Below are 23,386 nucleotides of genomic sequence, written 5' to 3' on the forward strand. Positions count from 1 at the left end.
CACCAGTATCTTTTCTATGTTGTGGCTAAAAACCAACCAAACAAAAACATTTTATATCCATTTGAAATTGAGTCAGCATCCCTGAGTTCCAGAATATGATCTGGGAAATTTTGTCATTTCAAGTTGCAGACTACTCTTAGTCTTCCGGTAACATGGCTGTTTATTTGGTACCAAGATGTTGCTGTGCATAGCAAGTATCTTCGGACTCTGAATCACACAGGATTTTCTACAGAGCAAGAGATATTTAAAGTAGAAAGCTTGGAAGTGCTACAAAGTAGTTTGTTGATTTTTTTTTTTTTTTTTTGGTGGTTTTGTAATGAAATCAGAGCATATCGCAAAGTTTTATGTTATCCTGGAGTTTCTTTACAATGTACTCGTTGTGATTCTTGCTGTGAAATAAAATAATTGGGCAGTCAGTACATATTAATACTGAGAATTTTCTTATTAGCGTCTAATTTGGCCATAACCTTCAGCACTCTTTCCATTGTTGTTCAGTTAGTGGTAACATAAAAGACAAATATATTTCAGCATTTCATTAATATGCTGGTTTTTCTCTTCCTAAGCGCTAGAATAAAGGTGCAGTGGAGCATTGACTTTTTCATTCAGAAGCATGTGTTCAGGTGGAATAATTGCTGAGCTGAAGCTCTCCGTGTTTACTTTCAGTTCAGAAGCAAATTTTAAAACATTATCCAGATATTTTTCTAATTGAATGTTGTGATGTAACCTGATTGAGGTAGGGTATGACAGCAGTACCATTTGGATACCTCATGTAATGAAGCCCCTCTATAGATTGATCTCCTTGGATTGATTACTCCTTCCATGATACAATGCAACCCCAGGATGTTCCGCACCCTGTCAGTCAGAAAGAGAAAGCAATAACTCTGATAAACAAACTAAATACTTCCATATTCCAAAGCAAACTGAATTCTGAAGAGGGGAAGATTCTTATTTTTATTTTTCATAGTGTTAAAATAACAAAACATTCTGCTTCATGAAAATCCCATTTTTTACTCCGACTTTTGCAAACGTAGCTTAGAATCAAAGTACAATGTATACATACACCATACAGTGTTCACTGGAAATTCCACAAGATATCGTAGCAATGTGGACAGGCACAACATCCGTGCCAAACCAATCCAAAACTAGAATGTGTGAATTTACCTTGGTCAAGAGAAATATCTTCATTAACTGAAGTCTTCTGAATAGAAAACTGGCGTATTCCAGCTAAAAGAAAATCTTCATTTGCTAAAACCAAACTCCATAAACTTTTCAGGAAGAAATTAACTTTCATGTCTGGTTTGGTTTTGTACTTAAGCCTTTTAAAAAATATACAGCATGTTTTAAAATTTGATTTTTAAAATGTAAAAATATCAATATATAATCTAGGGGGGAAGTTCAAATTATCTAATTAACAACTACTAAAATGTCATGTGGAATGGGTGTTAACAATTGATATTGTCTGTTGTTTCTTGAAAGACTATGTGTCTATTTTAAATTGATTTCAAATTAAGTTTTTGTTACACTAGAAAACAGTGTGTGGCAATATGTAGGTGGAAAAATGGAGGGGGGGGTTATGGACGGACCTCAAAAATCTTCAAAAATAGCAAGTTTAGTAAGTTTAATATTTCCACCAACCACAACAATTGCTTTCAAAAAGATAATGTAAATAATATTTAGCATGATTTAATTTGAAATGTCGGAGAGAATATTTTTACAGCACATTTTTCCTCCTGTTAAATTGATTGCACTAAGCTCTTATAAATATGTTGAACTGTACTTGATCCAAAATTCTCTTGCTTTCCACAACTGCTATCAATCTGGTGCAAGTTTCTAATTTTTTTTCTACTTTCTGATCTCTGCAGAGGTGTGCCTTGAGAGCTAGTTTGTTTTATACAGCTGCAAGGCATTTTATTTTTTCTAGTTATTATCATAAGTCTGTAATTTCAAAGGTTTGACTGAAGGATACGTCGACCATGAATGAAATGTCTTAGTCTACATAATGAGGAGGGGAAATGACCCTTAGTTGAAACGTCACAATTCTAAAATACCCCTACTTAACTTGTTTGATCAGTTTTCACTGAATAAGACATGACAAATAAGACTTTCTTCTTTTTTCTTTACTAAATTACATTAATAGAAAAGCACTAGTGTCTTGTTTCTGGAAACAGTGCCAATTTATTTTCATTTTACTAAATTGATTATTTTTAACCATACTTTAATAATGAATTGTTGGACTCATGTTAACCAAGCATCTGATTTTTATTTTCCACTCAGCCACTATGTTGCTGACCCTACATGTTAAACCCGTTATTCTTTTATTGGACTGCTGTATTTATGTCAGATTATTTTTAGCAGCTTTGATCAAATTGCTATTTTATTCTTGAAAAAATAAATAATAAAGTTTTATGTCGAAGATACAGAACCGTTCTTCCCCCAAACTTAGAAATTTTCCAGTTAAATAGTGTTTGTTTTATTCCTGTGAGTAGGTCCCATTTTGCTACATCAATAGAAAATCGGCCTCTTTGTCTCAAAAATGCTTTACACCGCCATGATGTTTTCTGTGAGACAGCGTCTGTTTTTGAGTCTGTAGTAAGACATCCAATTCCAAGTACCTTTTATATTCTATAAATAGATTAGGAATATCTAGTTGCTTCTCCAGCAGCATTAGAAGGAGCACTGCTGATGTGCAGGTTCTAGACATCTGAGAGGCGATGCTCTGGAGGACACAACATGCCCTTAGCTCATAGCTTGACAGGCCAGTGAATCTGGATGCATCATCTGTTCTGTGGTAATTCTCGTTGCGTTGCAGGCTTACCCTGTGACAAATAGAAAATTGCATCCTCTATGAATGAAGGTGAACTGCTTTGTATACACTTTGGTTTTAAGCGTAGGGCACACTCAAAGGCTTTTGACAAGTGTTGACTTGATCATGTGGTCCATAGAAGTTAACGCTTATTTTGCTGAAACACAGTTTGCTTGAGGCCTTACAAGATTAAAGCTTTTGTCTGCACTAGCAAGTACTACTGTGCGTAGGACGGAAGAGCTGATAGTAAGGATCTGATGTCTGTACTGTACATGTTATAGGGCAGCAGTTCAACTAGCTATAGTCTTGTCCTATGAACATCTTCAACAGTCTTTAGCAATCGGCACACCTGGAATGTATCATGCATTTTAGTTTAATCTGACAAGTATTCAAGATGTGCACTCCTCAGTGCAAATCAAAGCATGGTAAGTGGGGAGATTAAAGGGATTAATTTCAAAAGCACAGTCCTGACCCGGACTGAAATACATGGACTGCAAGTTCATCGTGTCTAATTTCTGTGAATCAGTTTACTAGTAAATAATGGAAGGGGAATCTTTCCCTGAAATACTTCTTAAATAAGTGTCAGATGTTGGTTTCCCTGGAGTTCTGTTTACAACTAAGCTGGATGTTAAGTGGCTTGACAAAAATGATTTCTCACATCTTTTCCTGTTTTGTCTTTGTCTCTTGGTGCTCAGTGGGATAAGAGAGACTGACATCTAGGCTTCTGTCCAACAAATCAGAAAATATAAAGTCAACACTTACCAGAATGTAATTCTGACTTTCAATTTTAAAGTATTTCCACTTAAGGAGTAGGAAGGGGAACTAGAGGATATATAAATACAGTGTACTGGTCAGTTTTGTATTCCTCTGTACACAAATCTTCTAAAGATGTAAGAGTAATGAAGTTTTTTAAGGTGTAATTATAGAAAGTTTCACCAGCTTGATAAACAGATGCCCAAGTGTTTCATGTCATTGCTTATAATGACAATGTTCATCTGTTTAGTTACAAAAAACTGTAAAATATTTGTCTATTTACCTTACTACGAGGTTTTGTTTAGAACAATAGAGTTAGTCTTAGAGATTTAATAAAACAATTTGATCTTGAAGAAATTTCAATAACCATGGAGAAAAATGGGATAGACATGTAGCAGAACAATGCAAAAGATGTTTGGAGTCAAATACTATTACAACTGGAGTAAATTGGAAGAGCAAAATGATTTTTTAAAAATAAGAATTCTGAAGTATTAATAAAATATAATGTAAGTATAGGACAATTTCAGGACCTTAATGGAGAGTATATTAGCTATATGTTAGTACTCGATCTCTTCTACTGCTTTACAAATCAAAAACACCTTTCAAATATTAATGACATAATATTTACAACCTGGCAAATATTTTCCTTACTTTAAAGGTAGGGAAAGAGAGACTTTACTTGTGTGAAGGACTTGTCTAAGGCTACACAGTATTCAGAAGCAGGAGGCTTGGAACTTATGTCTTTAGTAATAGCTCCAAACCAGTAACAATTTCTCAGCAGTGCAATAATGTTGGGAAATTGATTTTGGCATATGTATACGTACTGGTATCCTGTGAATAAAGGTGTAGCTTTGTTATAACGTAAGTTAGGTTCTTGTGTCTACTGAGTAAATAAGAAAAAAAGTAGGGGCATGAACTAGGCAAAGAGGGGAAAACTTTTTTTGAATTTCTTGAGTATACCAGATTTATTTGGTTGTAAATTGTAAGTAAATCCTCCAGCTTTCCTGTCCGATAACTGCTTTTATCAGGAAGCTGGTTAAGACTAGCTATGATAATGCTGTACTTAGTTCGGGTTGTTGATCAGGTTCTCAGTTTGCTCTGCAAGTTTTCCTAAAAAAATTAATTTAATTCACAGTATTCCAGGAATCAAAGTCTCTCCTGTAACCAGCTTCAGATAGGGCCTTCAGAGAAGGGGGTTTTGGTTGTTTTTCCCCAGTGATAGCCTTGGAAGAGGGCTTCAAAAAATACTACCAACCTGGTTTGGTCAGTATTAGACATTTGGTTTTTGGTCAGTATTGGACACTTCTGGTCTAGAGATTAATATTTCAAACATTGCTATCTGCAGAAGGCAGCAATTCACTTTGTGATTATTTTCAAAAACCTCAGGTTTCTATAGATACTTTTTATTTTTATATATATATATAAAAAACCAAAACTCTAGAACATGCTGGATTGCCATGTAAGAATGATTGCACGTCCACAGGAATGAGAAAATTTATTCTTTGTGGCCCTTTCAACTGTCTACCTGAGAATGCTACAGAGTTCTCATTGTCCCGGTACATTTTTACCTTCTGTTCTTTAAATGGCCGTACAGTAGTGACACAAACTTCTTGTCTTCTAAGAAATCAAGACGCAAAAAGCAATTTCACACTGCATTGCTGTGTGAAATTTTTCTCCCTCTGCAGAAGGTGGTTGAAAACTGCAATAGAGAGTTTGCAGTTCAGTGCCATAAATCTTCTTTCCCCTTGTCTTTGGCTAGTATGGCTTTGCAAAAGAAGTTGGATTCCCGTCTTTCATGAGCTTGTTTCTGAAGTCAGAAGTGTACTCCTGATTGAAGGAAAGAGTGTCTGAGAAGTCACAAGTATCTAGGGAGCCCTAGGCTTTGATATATTAAAACAAAAGCAGCACATCTGCCCCCTTCTTTCTCTGTTCTTTCTTTTTCTCCCTTTATGTATTTATTTGTTTTTATATTTATTCATTTAGTGACTGGCTAGTACTCATGGTAGTTAGTTATTCATTTTTGTTCACAGAGTACCTGGATGTTCTGAAGTCATGTGGCATCATCGACAGTAAATAGTGAAAGACATACATTTTTCCTTTATGAAGAAGTGTGCTGTGCAAGTCAGGTGCTGCTTGTGTTGAAAAAATGAGGAGATAGGCCTGGCCTGTCATTTCAGCTCTCGCCCTTGTGATAAAATCAAACTAATTAGACCACAGGAAGAGAAACTATGCCCACTCCCTTCTCCTATTTCATTATAGTCCTTAAGAACTTCCCTAAACGATGTATGAAGTAGGTGTATCTTGTAATGTAACATGTAGTTCAGCTCAGAGGCCATTAGCTATTCTTTCAAGCCACAAATCAAAACGGCTGTGGATGCATTTTACGTCTTTATTCAAGGTCCTCCAGCTGTTGGCTTTTTTGTGGCGAAGAATAAAGGTGCTATTCATTACATAATGTAATATCCAGATGATTTCTAAAGTTATACACTTATTGCTCTTCATGTTCAGCTAGTTTAAGAATCAAACTTCTGTTTGTGGTTTTCATGTATGATAAAGCCAGAGTTAAAGTAAGTCCTTAATGTAAGCTTTTGTATTTCAGATGTTTTGTTTCTTATTTATATTAATGTATTGGAGTAATTGCTATAAATGGGGGGGCTCTATGTATAAAAGAGTAGATTATGTTGATTGCTAGACCTATAACCTAGCTAGTTATATTTTATGAAGGTCAAAAGATGTGTTGAGCTTGTAAATATCTTACAAAATTACTTTCCCCAGACTTCTCACTAAAGTGACATTTTTGCCCACCATTTTGTTTATACTCATATAACAGAAAATCAAATAGTAGGAGTTAGTTTTTTGTTTTAAAAGAAATCTCATATACAGCAGTATTCACCACGATGGAACTTGTAACCTGTAAATGGAGATTGTAAAGTCTACCTCTTTCCTGGGCTTCCACTGCTTTCAAGAAATGATACAAATCACTGTCTGGGAGGACAATTAAAGACAATTATTGTTTGAGGTAAAAATAATTTAAAATAAAGGCAAATTCTGGGAGTTTGGTAATGTTATGGCTGGAACAAGACTTCACTGAAAGGGTGAATGTCCACTGCCTCACTGAGCCCTACTAAATACTATTTGCCCTGAATTAACTTTTGTTTAGTTCTTTTGATAAGTGCAAAAGGGTTAAGCCGAGTAAGTGCCTATTTAGTACTCTAATTCTTTGCAATTCTCTGTTATGTCGTGCTTGCTTAAAGTAGCTGTTTAACTCTTGGAAGGTCAGCTGCCCTTTTCTCTATGCATTCTCAGTGACGCAAAAGCCAGTAATCTTACAAGTTTTAGTTTGACATGGTGTTTTTGTTACCTTATACGTAGTAGATGTGTATTAAGGATATTTAGGCTAAAGAAGAGTATTTTCTGTATTAGACTGAGGTAAATTATGTGCCAGTTGAAGCAAAACTGATCTTTTTTTCATCTCCTTAGGTGCCCTGTTCCTTCAGCAAATTCTCTTTCTGATAAATCAAGGGATCACACAGGTGATGATGATGAATACAAAGTTCCTTCTTCACATCCTGTAATACTGAGCTCACAACCACCTCATAGTCATAATATAAAACCTCTTGCTCGGTAAGGTCATTTAGCAGCCTTGAAGGCAACTTATTTACAAAACCTCTGTTTTTTCAAAAATTTAACTAGATTCAACATTTATAATGATGGTTAAGCTTCCCTGACTTCTAAAATGTCTTATCTTTTCAAGCTTGGATTACTTATGCCTTTGATTCATTTGACCACCACTGCACTCATAAACCTGTGAAGCTCACTTTATTGTATCTATGTTGTGTCAGAACCGGGTATTTTTTGCTTTTGAATACCATTTATGCAGTTGATCCTTTTTTCCCTTAGGTTGAGGTTTTCAGAACTGACCAGGAGATTCAACGCCCACAACTCTTGCAATTTTAATTTTTAGGAGAATTGTGTGACTGAAATTCCCAGATTAACCTTTGAAAATCTTAAACTTTCACATTCTATATAATTCATTTTAAGAAGCAGTGCAGTACTGAGAAATATGTGAATTGGCAGCTGTGTGTACATACTTTTATTCTCTTTTTGTCCTATGTGTACTATGTCTTTTTGGCTTTTTGAGCCTGTTTCACAGTATATTTCATTTGTGCTTCTCAGGAAAAGAACCTTTTTATAAATTTAGATGGAATATAACTCTTCTGTTTTAAATGTGTTCTATAATAATATCTCCCAGTTGTCACAGTTCTGAATTATTAATGGATTATGGCAAGGAGATTTGGAGCCAAGGGACATGGCAACTGAAGGCTGTGTCATTCCTGCTGAACTTCTTGATCTTTGACTCATAAAAAAATGTGAATGTGTGGAATTAAGAGAATAAGTCTCGACAAAAAGAAGGGCCAAGTCTCTACTGGTCTTGTCGGTCAAAAGTATGATATTAAAATCAAGTATTGATCTAAAAAGTTCAGACTCTTCCGCAGTTAAAAAAATGCAGTGACATATTGCCAGTTTTTCCTCTTTCTGTCAGAATGTGATGTCAAGGACCCACCATCAATAAAACTCAACATGTCTCTCATCCCAAAATTAGCCAATTCAACTTTTAGACCTCCTTAGTCAGACATTTTGAACCGGTGGAAAAAAGGTCATAGTCTGATCACTCCTTGCATGCAGGTTAAAAATTCTGTCTTTATTAGAAATGCTGATCCAACATTTACTGTGTAAATGTGAGTATTACACAGTTGTTTGAGCTTTATGGTCTTGAGTACTTAAATTCCTATCTACCCTATGAGACTTTTAAAAAAAAACCCAAAACAATGATGAATAAAACTCTCAATGTTGGCCAAGCAAAAAAATGGGAAGAAAAAAAATAAATTCCAAGGTCCTAATCCTTTTTACTGATGCCATTTTTCATTGGAGTGTGTTGTGCTTCTGCATGGGAATGTCTTTCTGTACCGTGCAAAGTTATCTAATAGAGGCTGAGTTGCTTGCATGCCTAAGACATACACAGGATGTAACCTTTCTTAGACAAGAAGTAGTCTCCAACAGAAGAGAGCAGTATGTGGGCAGATTACCTTGGTTTAGCAGCTTCTGAGGGCTATGTCTAGGTTAGTGAGTAGTGTGGTGCAGTAGGAGTGGGTCTCTAGAGGGGACCAATTGACTCCAAGGACCCCACATCCACACTGTATGTTTCGGGAAGTTTTGGATTCAGACTAGCCCTAAGATGGTCCTGTGGCTGGAGTAGCCTTTAGTAATTGCAGCACATTGGATGAGCTCCTGCAGGACATCTTTTGAGTTAACATCATCCAGGAGCAATTGAGTCTGCACGCTCCGAGACCTCTCTGCAATGTAAACCAAAGTGCTGGAAGTGGGGGTGACTTGTGGAGATTTGTTTCAATTCATACCCCTGACCTGAACGAAAATGCTAATATCTAGATGCACCCTGAAAGATTCTTGAGAAAATAACCAGCTGGAAAACTAGAAACTTCTCATTTTCCGGTATCCTTCTTTTGCAGAGAAAAGGGTTGAGTGCTTTCAATTGGCTGGTACAGGGTTTCACCAGGCCGTTAGAATTACCAACAGAGGCTGTAGATGGAAAGCTGATTTCAATGTTTTTTTCTAGTTTTTAGTTTATTTTTTAGCCAGTGTACCTGGTCTTGCGCTTGTGGTGGGTGTTTTGGCATTAATCCAGGGCTTGCTACAGAGAAAATATTGCAGTTTGCCATTCAGGTTGCTCTATGATTAAAACCACCAACTCTTCTTATTATATATTCTGATAAGAATTTTAACTCGAAACAAGCCATTCTCCTAAGTGTTTAAAAAAAAAATCCTAATGAATATTTGTGTATGAATATATATGATGTTCCATATACTTAAAATGTCTCCTTTTAGCTAATGTCACTGCTTAGATGTGAAAGCTGAGATAAAGCTTTCAAAAAGAATCTTGATTCTGGTTGATGCTGTATTCTTTTAATGCACTTCTTTTAATCTCATGGGGAGGGGAGTGTCAATAAAAGCTTAACTTTTCAGTATTGTGTAGCAAAACTGTTAACAACAGTTTTTTAATTTTTTTTTTAATTGTCATAAATTTTTAGCACCTTTCAGTTCTGTCCCCCAGTGTCACCTTCTCTTATCTCTTTCCTAAGTGTTGCTTCCTCAGTTCTTGGATAGTACTTAAAATTTTCAGTAAACTAAAGAGACATGTCATTCTTCCATCCTACCCCCAAATTTGTATTACCTCTAAGACTTTTTGCTCTTTTGCCAGTAGGTATGACAATGCTAAAAATATTGCAAGAATAATACAAAAAATGTTTCACAGCCTATTTTCTGGCAGATCAGTTAATTGTCTGGTTTGTTACAGCTGATCATCTCTTCCCAGGTTTGGGCAAGTTCAGCAATAAGAAACAGAGGGAAAGAATTTCAGCGTTACCAATTAGGCTACTATTAGAAGAATGATACGTTATTACATTCACTATCTTTTCCTAATAAAGCTTTTTCCAAAAGGAAAAGAAAAGGACAGAAGGCTTGCTTGTTAGTACTCATTTGCTGCCCTTTTTTCTGGTGTTTACTGTTGATGTAAACAGGTATTTCAGCATGATTTGTAAACCGATCACTTAACTGGGCTCATTATGACCTGAAGACTTCTGAAGTAGTGCCATGTTATCTTAGTGCCTGTGGTTGCATAGATTATTGAAAATGCAGAATACATTCAAATTAAAGTAGAAAATATTCTTAGTTATTTAGTGTATAAGCTGAGGAGTGAAAGGAAGTGTTGCATTCACTGCATTTGAGAGATTGAACCAATCTAATTTCAAAGATAGAAGCAACACTTCCTCTACCACTTCCCTGGGGAAATTAATTCATAACAAAATAGCTCTTACCATTAGGTTTTTTTGGTTTGGTTTTTTTTTTAAGCCTTGTAATTATTCTTACATTGATTTCATTACTCCTAGTTATAACTCTTGGGACCACAAACACAATTTCACTTCCTCTTTCCTGTTTATATATTTTAAATGATTCCAGACCTTCATTCATCCCTCCTTTCCATATGGCCAAAGCTGATAGGTTTATTAATGTTCGTACTATCGGTAAAAACCCAAGATCTGAAATTTTAGCTGGATATAGCTTTAGCAGATTTGCCAGTATTTAGTAATAATGGTGCATCGTGGGTTGGGATTTTTATTTTTAAGCTGGAACTGTTTAGCATGGTGGCCTTTTTCCAAAGAAACTCTCTGGTTCTTTCTGAATATGCAGGGTCCACAGTTCCAATGGCAGGACTTATTTCCCAGTTCTTGCACATTTATTTAAACAGTATTTAATATTGTGAAAAGGCTTTTGTTCTATGTTTTTCCCTGCAGTATTTGAACAGTCATCTTGCAAAAATAATATCCAGGTTTTTTCTGGCAAGATTATAGGCAACTTTTTACTATTTGTTTTAGATGATGTTCATATTTAATTTGTTCCTGTTGTTTAATTAGGAGGGCGTAATATGCTTCCATTTTAAAAAAGAAGCAAACGGTGGTAGAAGTATCAGTGAGAGTCAGCTTTTTGACACAGAAATGAATAGGTGCCTGCAAAACTGTTTTGGCTAGTTCAATTTTTGTATATTTTTTTCTTAATGTTTGGCTAAGAGTTTAGTTGGAATTTGTTATTGCTAGTGGTGTGTTGTGGTGTTCTGTTTGGATTTTCTTGTTGTTGTTTTGTTTAATGACTTTTCTGTGTACTTCATCATGGATAATTACCAAAATCCACATTTCCCTTTACTGTATTTTTGCTAGGGAAAATTTAACAGCTGGGAAGGTGAAATAGGATTGAGTCTGTGACTTAACTGTGTGAATAAACTAATGACCTGAGCTCTGAAGTGAGGACTATGTTTAATGTTACTTCTTCCTCTGCCTTGTATTGCAGCCTTGAGTAAGTTATTTAAGCCATGTCAGTAGCCCACCAAGAAAGCAGTATAATCCTTCAAAGGAGTTTTACTGACAGTTAACCAGTATCTGCTCTCAACAAAAAAACTGTGAAGTTTAACATTGGTGCAGCTTACCGTCTTTCATTTGTTTCCATATAATGGACGGCCAGCTCAGGTGCTTGGTCATTCTGGAAATTAATACTTGGATAACTGGTTGATTGCTTCCTGTTTAATGTCTGTCTTCAGGGTGTGTGAGAATGGTCAATGTGCTGGAGTAACGAATGGGACACACAGTACTACTTCTGAGATGAAGAAATCAAAACATCCAGAGTTAGGTATGTTTTTATTTTTCACTATTTAGCAAGAAAATTTATTTTGTGCTGTTCTAGGGGTACAGCAAGAAAACATTCACTTCTTGTGATTGTGTCATTCAGGAGATGTCTATGATGCACCTACTGTTCCAGTACCTTTGCCACCTGCACGACCTCCTACCAGAGACAACCCAAAACACAGCTCTTTGCTCAACAGGACACCCTCCGATTATGATCTTCTGGTGCCCCCTTTAGGTTGCAGACTTTTTGCTGATTACATTTAATGGTTAACATTGCCTAGATGAAGCAAATGCCATGTTTACTGAAAAACAACCAATGTTGAGTATGTTAAGAGTACCGAACAAGCTATGGGCTAAATATTACAGCTGTAAGTCAGTATTTGTGTCAATGACCTGTGCTTGGTATCTGTCTGTAAGCCCTCATGCAAGACAGATGAAAAGGCATACTAAATCTGTATTCAAGCTATAAAGAAAAGCAAAACCATTTCCCCTAAAACAAATTACAATTTTTTGTCCCTTAATACGAAGTTTGAGCATTGCAATTTTATGCAAGAGTGGAGGGGTTTTCCTATTGTAGCTTAAAGAATTCCATTTCTTTTATTAAATATGAAGAAGGATGCCAAAGAGGTGGTATTTAGGTCAAAGAAAACTGAATTAAATTAATAAGTTTATTTCTGGGTTTTTTTCCACTATCAAATCTCACTGCTGCCTACAATCACCAAAAGCGATCTTTTCCGACCCTGATTTCTGTTCTGATCTCCTACACAAAAGCCAGTGAGCTCTGCATATATACTGGGGCTGTGCTTGGCCACCACCCACACCTTCATTGACAAACTCAGTTGCGTGATTGTTAGACTGTAGTGTATGTGTCATCATCCAATTTTCTGGTTCCATAAAACCTTTTGAACATTTGCCATGTTCCTGCACTATATGCTCTCTGGTCCCTGAAGTGTTCCTGAGTTGCAAGAGTACATAGAAGTGAAGGTAGAAGAACACATAAGAATGACGCTGCTTGGTAACCCTAGTCCTGTCTGCTCCACCTTTGTGTAAGGGGTGCGTTCTTTTGCCAAGCCCTAGAAAATTCAGTTTATATCTGGGGTCAGAGCTTTAGAACAGCAGATAAAGATAATACACGGTATAAATGTAGCAGAATCAATGTAGTCAGCATTGATGTTTGAATTTAAATATTTTTGCTTAGCCACTGAAACATAGCTGTTATTCTACAATGACATTCAGTTAAAACTTTCATTATAATACACTCTTTGCAACTAAGCCACTAAAAGAAATCTCCCCCTATCCCAGAAAAGAAACTGAGCATTGCAAGAGGTCATTCAGAGCATGTTTTTGAAGAGGATTGTGCATAGTAAGAGTCAGGTTTACAATTTCATTACTGGAGTCACTGAACTGCTAGATGAACCCTAGGAGTAACGGCCTCAGCAGCCAGAGAAAAATAAATTTTAAGCTTCACTCTTTATTCTACAGTTCTTAATGAAATTTTGCTCATCTAATAATTCTTTTCTAAAATGCAGGCGAAGATGCGTTTGATAGCTCACCCCCTTCACTACCACCGCCACCACCACCTGCTCGGCACAGCATGATTGAGCACACAAAACCTCCTGGTTCAGGAAGCCGACCTCCTTCAGGACATGAACTGTTCCTTCACTCTGGTAGGAATACAAAGGAAAGAATGTATTTTATTTAATTTTCCTTTACTTCAGAAGCTTATCTGCTCTGTGATAAAGTTTTTATCGGGCTTCAGAAGTCTGTTTTGTCTATTCTTCATTACACAAAATACTAAAAAATAGGGGGTTTTTAATGGTGGAGATGAAATAATTCAGAATATAAAGAGACTTAACTTTTCATTATCATGAAGTAATGAAATCAGGTCAATATTTCTATACCAGGCTAGACATTTTGGTAAACTGTACTTTTCTAGTAAGAGTTGTTACTTGTGAAGTGCCAAGTTTTCTGTTGTAATCTGTAATATTAGTCTGTACCCTTTTGTCAGCTCCATTGTTTTCTATAGTAAAACATGATTCATGGGGTTTATTTTAAAGTTGGAACTTGGGGAAAAACTAGAAAATAAGGGAAAAGAACATCCTGCTTTGTTAGAACTGTTGTAAAATTTTGCTGCAAAACTATATTAATTGTGAACATAGTTGCAGGCGTCTGTGGTTCATAACCTTTTTGATAAGTCAATTTTTCAACTATCTCTCCCCATGAATCACTGTGACACTTTCTCAGTCCTGTATTTTGCTTGTGAAAGGTAAGAAAAGCTATGTTCACAATTTACGAATTTTGTCTTTGCATTGAAAAGTGTTTGATTGTCAGGTTAATTAAGTTGAATACATTTGCTGCTGATGGTACAGATTACAGCAGGATTTTTGTGGGTTACAGTGCATACCTGTGAAGTGACTTTTTTTTCCTCTGTGGAAGCTTCCAAAGGATGTTGGTGTCTTAAATTTACCTGTCCCAGGAATATTTTCAGTGCTCATCTATCTTGTGGTGCGGTTAGATGTCTTCCTCCTCCTATCTATTTTTCTTAGACGCTGTATGGAGAGGGATAAAGGAAATGTTTTGGCCATAGTATCACAGGAATGCCAGAACGTAGATGACAAGCAGTCATGTGCAGCTCCGTACTAGCCTGACCGGTTGTCGGGCGTTTGGCTGACCTTTGTGAAATACTTTGTGATACTAGGTGTGGGATGAAAGCGAGCTAGTTTAGGTTGAACTGGCATGACCTTTTATGGAATGTTTTTATTATTCAGTCCAGTCTGAATGGGTGCTTCAATTGTGTGATCTGATGCAGAAACACACGCCGTGCCATTCAGTTCTAATGGGGATGGAGAAGAAAAATAGAAGCCCTCACACACAGACTCACACAACCTCTGTCAATCTGTGTGCAGTTCCCGGAAACATGCAGGGTTTTAAATTATTGTTATTTCCAGATAATCTAAGAAACATCACTGATAGTGTTAAAAACTATTTAATAGCTTTTAATCAAGAATCTGGAAAATGTATCTATGGCCACGTATTTTTCTTCATAGTTGCATAGTGAATACAATCTTACAGCAGCAGTTTTCATTAATCTTGTAAGTGTATACGTCTACTTAGGCATACATGGTCATGTGGATTGGTCTTTTTTTATTCATATGATATTTCTAAAGCCATATTACTCACTTTGCATCTTGTCAGATAAACTGCTGTAGATGATTTATGACGAGTTTTTGATGATTGGTTTCCGTATAAGTCTTGGGGGTGATTTCTCAGCTATCCATCAGAGCCTGTCAGATTAGAATAATAATCTCATCATCAACACAGCAAAAAGTTGCACTCACATATGCTCTTATGAGTCCAGAGCAGAAGCCAGGTCCAGGATGTTAACACTTGCTCAGCCGCATCCTCAATAGCCAAAAAAAAAAAAAAAAGGAGGACACAATATGCCAGGACTATATATTTGTCTCATTTTTTAAATTCTGTTCCTGTAATCAGAAGAGAGAACTGAAAAGCCTAGTCACAGCCTTTACCAGTCCCTGTAATATTTACCCATAGCTGGGACTGTATGAATAGGAAATCTGCCCTGCAGTCTTTGTAAACTGCAAAGCATAGGAGTGTTACCAAGTTCTAACCAAACTGAATAGCTGGGATATTTCTAATTGTGCCGCTTCAGGCTTTGCAACATCTTCCATGCTTTGCAACCTCTTCCATGCTTTGCCAGCCACAATCCTAGCAGTGTCAGGGTTGGGTAATTGAAAGGTACCTAATGGATGTAAACAGAAGAGCCACGGTCAGTGCAGGATAGACCTTTGAGCTGCACTCTTGTTTTTATCACTTCAAGACATAGTTACATGTCTACTATGGATGTATATGTGTGTATGCATGTGCTGTGGGGGAATTGGATTGGTTTGGATTCATGGATCCTCTGTCTGAAGGGAGGTGATTTTAAGCCTAGGTTCTATGCATCAGCCCTCCCCCAAATAGTAATTCTAATTATTCCAAGACACCTTTTTTATTCTGTTATTACAGATCCCCATTTTGATCCAGTAACTGGTCATGTTCCTTTGCCACCTGCTCGTAGAGTGACTGGAGAAAATGTCAAAACAAATAGGACATCTCAAGACTATGATCAACTTCCTCCCTCTTCAGGTAAGGTAGAAAACTGTTCTTGTAGAAAATTACAACTTTATGAAGCAAGTAACTTCCATCCATGAAGTTCAATAGGGCTTTTGTCATTCTGGGCAACGAATGGCAAAGGTAACATTGCTTTACAAAAACACAAAATCATCTTAGGACAACAGAGATTTAAGTTCAGCAATAAAGGTAGAAGTGGCTACCTGTTGTCTGTAAGTGTAGATATTATGGCATCAGTTTCACCAGCTGCCAAACTCCAGCCTTACGTGAGTTCTAGTGTACCTTATTTTTTGAGAAAGGCGGAGATCTTTCTGCCACCTTTAAAGCTCACCAGAGATCAGAAGTCCTGCAGGGACCACACACATCTCACTTCCATCTTTGTTTCATTGCTCCTTAAAAAAAAAAAAGTAGCCTCGCTCTCTAAAGTATTACTATTTTCTGATCTTTTTTGCTAATATGTTTGTCTGAAGTTCTAAGAAAATTTTAAAATGTTTTTTGATAAAACAACAAAAACCAAAACCAATTAAAATTCAGTCTTCCATCTGCAATGGAACAGGTCCAGCAGAAGCAATTCCTCTGCCATAGAAATTTTGCTTATGGTTTTCGGGCAACACAAACTGTATGTAAAGGAAAGCTACTCTAATTAAAATAATTATAAAATAGAAAATAAATTATTACCTGTATTTCAAAGTACTTTCACCAATTCGTAGACAAATTTTCTTTTCTTTAGATGTGCATGGTGTATGGGGAAGGGGGAGGATTGTCCCACCTGCATCATTTTGCTGTGTGGGGAGACCACACAAAGAAAGAGCCAAGTGATGCTTTGAACTATTACTCATTCTCCACATAAGAGTGAATTGTGCATGAAAAGGTCTTTTCTAATGCATAAAGAAATGAAGGGACTTACTTCTCTAGTCTTTCAGTTGTAATGATCATCAGTGTTTAATTGCAGCAATCACAAGTGGATAAATGATACATTTTATAATTGTAATTATATCTCTCCTTCTTAGGAATATGTAGTTCGTTTCTGCTGTGGTATAGGAATGAAAGAATATATTTTTCCAACTTAAAATACAGGGGAAATTAAGCCTGAAGAGTGCTACAGAATTTTTAATGAATAGCACATTTGAGAATTAGTGTGATGCCTTTGGTAAATAGTAGCACTTTTGGGAGGATCCCTCTACTAATGTAACAGCGTATCTCTTTTTTTCCCATTGTTAGAAAAAAAATTTTGGTTTAGAATGCATGTTTTATATGTGACACTGTGACGGATCTATTCGTCTTACAATGTTAACCTGATTTATTTAGGGCATTTTAAATTCTTTTATAATACAAATTATGACAATGATATAACTACCTTTTAAAGCTATGGTGTTTTCCTGCAATTCTTGCAATTCTGTGGTAGAACAATTTTTAATTTCCCTAAATTACTTCAAGATGTTTGCTACTTAAGATCTTGGAGCTTTCTGATGTCACTTAATAAATACTTTTCTATCTGTATGTTTCCCACAGACATCTTCTAACACACCCACATGTGCCAACCTTTGCTAATAAGTATCACGCAAAATCAGCATGATGTACAGCAAGATATTCAATTTCATTTCAATTAAATGAAAACTATGTGATAGATCATGTCATACTCTTAATTGGAAAGTTGTTTTTACAGTGGCAGTAGTTTCATAGAACAGAATTGATGAGCTTCAGGATGAACTGATTCACCTTCGTCTATGATTTAAAAAGACAATGTAGAGGTGTAACTCTTTTCAGAACTTTTGTTTTTGCATTTATTCTGATCAGTTCACTTAGGAAATTCTTCATTTCAACCCTTTCGTATGGTGATTCTTTGAACTAGCTGGAAAAGAAATGTAGTTCATTCTAAAATCTAATTATAATTTAGCCACTGGCTCCCTAGAGTAGCATGGGGAGTCCTTTAAGTTCTGTGCTTCGGTTTGACTCTTCTTAAGATTGCTGTCAAGATGTTTAACTGAATTGTTAACATGTAATGAGAAATTTATTCTAATTCAGCAAAGTATTTAGTATTGAACACTTAGGTGCATAGTTGAGAACTATTTCTTAACTGTCCCAAAGGCATAGTTTTTCAAACTTCTTAAATACAACTTTTAAAAGTTATTACAATAAAAGCAAGAGAAGGAGATACTGCTAATAGCTAGCATATTTTACCTAAACACAGCCAATGATATGTGGGAAAGGTAGAAGAAAATTAGGCCTCTGATATAGGTGTCTGCTGTGTTTTACTGAGTTTAGCTATTCTGTAAGAAATAGATTCAAATGGCTAGTTAAGTATATTTTTCTGCTGCCTATTCACTCACCTGGCCTTATTAAAGCTCTTACATGCAAATTTAAATTCCTTTACATGGCAATGTTGGTGGGAGGGTGTCACACATTATTTCAGCGTGGATTTCAAGAGGGGACTAATCTGCTGCACTTATGCAAAATATGAAGATCATACCTAAGAGCTTGATGGACCCATACGTGCAGTTACTCTTTTTTCACTTCTTCGCCGCTCTGTCCAGGTCCTTAGTACAGATGTCCCCTGGGTATGCCTTGTTCCTGTCCCCCAGTTAGATTAGGTGTCGCAGCTTGCCACCGCTCCAGAGGGCCTTGCACAGCAAACCGTGGTCACCTGCTTCTCCGACGCTTCTCAGGCTGTCAGTGAAAGACCATGGAACATAAAAGAGAAGCAGTGAGGGAAGAAGAGGGCCATTTCACAGCAGAGAGGAATAGACATTTGACATCGTTACAAATATCCTCCTCCCACTGTGCCACAGAACTCTCACCTTACAACTTTTTCCACGCTTTTTAAACACTTATTAAATGAGCCTTTATACTAACCCGTTACCTAAGGGTTAAATCTAGTGCTGAATTACAGAAACGTGAGTGATAGAGGAAACTCCTTGCTGTAGAAACTGTTAATTGAATTGCACAACTAGAAAATGTATTTGAATTTTTAGTTAGGCATCCATGGTGGCTGAAACATCAGAGGGGATGGGAGGTTGGGAAGGAAAGTCCTGCGTAAATACCTCTATCTCAGCGTCCAGATGGACATGCAGCTTAGGCTTAGTATCTTTAAGCTCAGGATCCAATGTGATACCCAGCTTCAGCTAAAATTTTATCTGGTTGTAAAGATATTGAAAGAGATGTCAGTGATTAAAAAAATAAGAAGAAGAATTAACTTAGAGAGAGAGGGCTGAAGATCTTAAAGTATCTGTGCTATAGAGAGGTGTCACTGTAGTGAGAATAAAATGCCTATGCTGCAAATCTGCTGACAGAATTAAAAATTATCTTTCTAAATTATGCGATTGCATAAGAAAGTTTATTTGGAAGCTTCAGCAAAGTGAAGGTTTTCTACAAGAAATAACTTCAGTTTTAAGCCTGTATTAGACTGGGTAGCGCAAAAAATATCTCATGTAACACACACACAGAAGGATCTGATCTATACATAAGGAATTTCTGCTATACTTCAAGCCCAGGGGAAAATGTAAAGTTTGCAAATTAATTTTGTTTCATCCTCTATAGAAATGAAGTCCATTACAAATTGTGCATATTAAAACAGTTTGAAATGTTTGTGAAAGAAAACGGATTTTTTTTTTTTTTACATGATAGACCATTATTTTAAATAGAAAGAATATTCTTCTGTTACAGTCCTGAGTTTTCTAAAATAAGTGAAATGAGAAATTTGAACTTGTTTCTGATTTGGTCTTTAGTTATTAACGACATTTCCTGAGCTATAGTTAATTTCTCAAACCAGTGTGTTTCATGGATCTTCCACACCTTCATAGCAGGTTTGGCTCTGCTTCAGGTGTGTTTACTAGAATGTTTAGCGTTTATGTAATTCTTCTCATCTTCAGAGAGAAAAAATCATAACAAATATGAAATAGCCCTTACTATCTGGAGGTTGTGTCATAACTATTAGCAAGGAAAATAGTCAATAAAATTAGAACAAAATTAATCTTAGCCCCTTACTGTAAATTTTTAATCAAATTGCTCTCATCCATTTGTTATATGAATATCACCATCTTGCTGAAAGTACTATTTGCTTATCTTCTCTGAATTAAGAAACGGAGTTAGAATTTATAGCAACACTCTCATCTGAATGCATGAAAACTAAGTTAAGAGAAAAATACACCTTGGTTAGACGTTCACTAATGTGAACTATTTTCATTCATCTGAAGTGTTTAATGCACTTGGTTGAATTACAGTTCTCTCTATCCGGAGTTATGATAAGGTAGCAATTTGTAACAGCAATATTAAAAATACAGCATTCTTTCATCACTAAAAAACTGCCTCTGTAGTACTTAACACTGCAAATGCTGTCAGTGTAAGTAAACAGCAAGTATCACAGCCAGAAATTCCTCTAATTTATCTATCAAAGTCACTGTTGATGGAAATTTTTAGAACCCTTTTTTGAAGGATTAAAGACCTTTTTTTTTTAAATACTTTGCTCTTGAAAGTGTTTTCTGCTCTATGCCTGCTTGTATTTAAGCTTCTTATTGTGGAATCAGTGAGGATAAAGAGGTTTCAGTAAAGTACCAAGTTTACTTGAGCACGAAACTCTTGACTCTGAGAAGATTAGCAAGTTTGAATACTAGCTTTTTTCATCACCACATCATGATTCTTAGTGCCACCATTAACTGTGAAGGTAACCTTTCCATAGAAGAGAAGGAAAGGGGAGATATTTCCAAAGGGGGACTGGAGAGGAAGGATCGTGTTCTGTTCTCACCACTGAAAATAATTGGACTAAAGGTTTTTTTGAGAAACTAGTTACTTCTGTGCTTATGCATAGCTGCTATGCATGAAATGAACTGCAACTGGCTGAACAGAATCTGCAAGATGTACCAATAAGTGAAGGATTTTTCTCCCTCAGGCATATTTGGCTGGATTCCTCTTCTGCACAACTTACGATCCTGAATAAAATTGTGATCAAATTTGGTTTTTTCGTTTTTTTAAAACAGACTAAGAAAAAGTTCTCAAGCTGTAGGTTGAGAATGGAGAGCCTTTAAAATGTTGACTGGTTATTTTCACCATCTTTACTGTTTCATCATACTTTCTTTTTCTTCCAACATTGGATAATTCAGATTGTAACTTGCATGTTCCTATCATATTATTTCCATTACTTTATTTCCATTTTGGATGTTCTTGAGGAATTCAGCTTCTGTCCGAATCTTAAAATGAGATATATCAGTGAATTAAAATCTCTTCATGTTTCCTTAGAATTTTACTTTTCAAACTGCTTCCTGAGGCTTGACCTACCTATAACACTATTTTGAACCAATTTATAATGATTTTTATCTCCTTTACTTGAAACAGATGGTTCACAAGCACCAGCCAGGCCCCCTAAACCACTTCCTCGGAGGACTGCACCAGAAATACACCACAGGAAAGCATACAGCTCTGACAGTTCCACGGAAAATGTGGATGCAAAAATTGCAAAACTCATGGGAGAGGGCTATTCCTTTGAAGAAGTCAAGAGGGCACTTGAAATTGCCCAGAATAATGTTGACGTGGCCCGTAGTATTTTAAGAGAGTTTGTCTGTTTTCCTCCACCGGTCTCCCCACGTCTCAATCTATAGCAGCGTCAAGATATTCTTGGAGCATGTGAATTCTACATATACACGTGTGGACTGGGGAGTGAGAGAAAGAAGAGAATGGAATATTTTTTCTTTCATCCTTAGTAGAAGGGTGTTTGTTTCCAGCCGTTTATCAAAGGCTCATGGCTGCTCTGATCAAGACTTATAAATATGCTGAGGCTTATGTATTTTTGCTAGCCATACTTTTTTAAATCAGGGTTGAACTGACAAAATAATTTAAAGAAGTTTACTTCCCTAGAACTTTTAATCTGTGAAATGCTTTTTCTTGTTTACAAGTTGGCAAGTTACAGTTTTCTAGTTGATGCCTGTACTATGTTCCTGTTCATATTCCCTTGTACTTGTGGTCAGTTCTGCTGTAGCATTCCCAACAGTTCCCATGCTGACCACTCCATCAACTAAATCATCACTTTCCAGAAGTTCTGTGTTTGTTTTTTCTTCTCTTACAAGATGCTTTAATTGTTTTTTGCATTTCAGCTCATCAAATGCAAAAAGTATGTGGCCTTCACTACTGATTTTTTTTTTCCTTCTGAGATTCCTTTGCTTTTGAGAGAGGAAATATCTGAATGTAAAATGCATTATTCTGTCTGTGAACTGCCTTTTTAAAGGTATTTTGACAGTAATGTTGGGCAGCTTTCTGTTTAACATGAATTCCATGACCTGTAGTCCTCAAGGTCTTTTATACATAGTTTCCACAAAAAAATCCCAACCAACAAATAAAACACTTCATGCAGCAGTGATGCTGAGTTCTGACATGCAAAAGCTCTTTCAAATTTGAGTATTTGATTGCAAATATTCAAAAATACCAAATGCACGTGATAATACTGTGTTTTGATTACACACTAATGGCATCAGTTTTCTATGTCCTATGTAAACTGAGGCATGCCAGACTAGAAGGAATCTTTTTGAATCATATTAATGGTATTCAGGTAAATTCCAGTTCTAGATTCTGTAAAGTAGAATGCGGTTAATTTTTTGTTTGAGTGATTATCCTGTGGTTCATTGTGCTTGGATCAGTTTGTATTAACATGGAAACTTTAAATCTTTGATGCACTGTTAATTCCTAATGCTACTGTAGCAATATTTTTTGCCAAGTTCTTTAGTAACCTCCTCCTCTGTACACTTTATTATTCTCAAGTATGTGTTTAATACCCAAATTCATTCACTCACTTTCCAGCTGCTTAGTTGGAAATACATTTTTGCTTTACGTGGTAAGTGATACTCCAGGCTTTGACATTTTTGAGCCCAAATAGATGCAAGCCAAATTAAAAATCTTCCCAATTTTAGAAAAGAGACAGAAGACAACTCTGTTCTTAGTAGACAAAGTACAAAGTTATGAGTCCACATATTTCCAGAATAATCTTAAGATTGCTGCTTTCCTGTTTTTTTTAGGAAACTTTGAAATCTTCTTTTCTTTTATTACTATTGAGAAGATAAAACCATGTGGTAGTTAGAATATTTTTCGCATTTTGAGATGTGACCAGTATATAAGAATTTTCAGTGTGCTAAGCTGGGTGTGAGGTATATATTTATTGTTCCTTTTCAGCTGTCAGTGTTCTCCTTCACTCAGAGCAAGTGGTAAAAGTTACATCACTTATAGGATCAGATCTCAGCAGCCTGTACATTTGTTTTAAAGATTTTCTAAAAACAACAAATAGCTGAATTGTAGGATTCAAAATAACTGGGAATACCTCAAAGTCCATCGTTTCATCAAAGAACTTACTCTTAAAACTAATTAGATAAATTATTTTGTAGCGTCACAAAGCATAGTATGGATAGCATTAATTTGCTTCAGTGATAAAAGATGGTCAGGAGAATTCAGGGTATAGGGAAGAGCTTCT

General features: G+C 36.1%; 1 protein-coding gene across 6 annotated transcripts in view; it reads left to right on the forward strand.

Moving 5' to 3' along the window:
- Positions 1 to 21,610, forward strand: part of CBLB (Cbl proto-oncogene B) — a 130,423-nt gene extending 108,813 nt beyond the window's left edge. For 2 of the 6 annotated variants that reach the window (XM_059835461.1, XM_059835486.1), the window contains 6 exons: positions 7,037 to 7,180; positions 11,724 to 11,823; positions 11,908 to 12,043; positions 13,338 to 13,475; positions 15,835 to 15,954; positions 21,268 to 21,610. In XM_059835461.1, coding sequence (XP_059691444.1) covers positions 7,037 to 7,180; positions 11,724 to 11,823; positions 11,908 to 12,043; positions 13,338 to 13,475; positions 15,835 to 15,954; positions 21,268 to 21,530 — 901 coding nt within the window. In that variant the 3' untranslated portion in view covers positions 21,531 to 21,610. Of the gene's footprint in view, positions 1 to 7,036; positions 7,181 to 11,723; positions 11,825 to 11,907; positions 12,044 to 13,334; positions 13,476 to 15,834; positions 15,955 to 21,267 lie in introns of all 6 variants that reach the window. The other 4 variants (XM_059835478.1, XM_059835500.1, XM_059835471.1 and 1 more) reach the window with 3 other exon arrangements.
- The last annotated feature ends 1,776 nt before the right edge of the window (positions 21,611 to 23,386 follow it).

Source organism: Gavia stellata, chromosome 1, assembly GCF_030936135.1.
Source record: "Gavia stellata isolate bGavSte3 chromosome 1, bGavSte3.hap2, whole genome shotgun sequence".
NCBI lineage: Eukaryota > Metazoa > Chordata > Aves > Gaviiformes > Gaviidae > Gavia > Gavia stellata.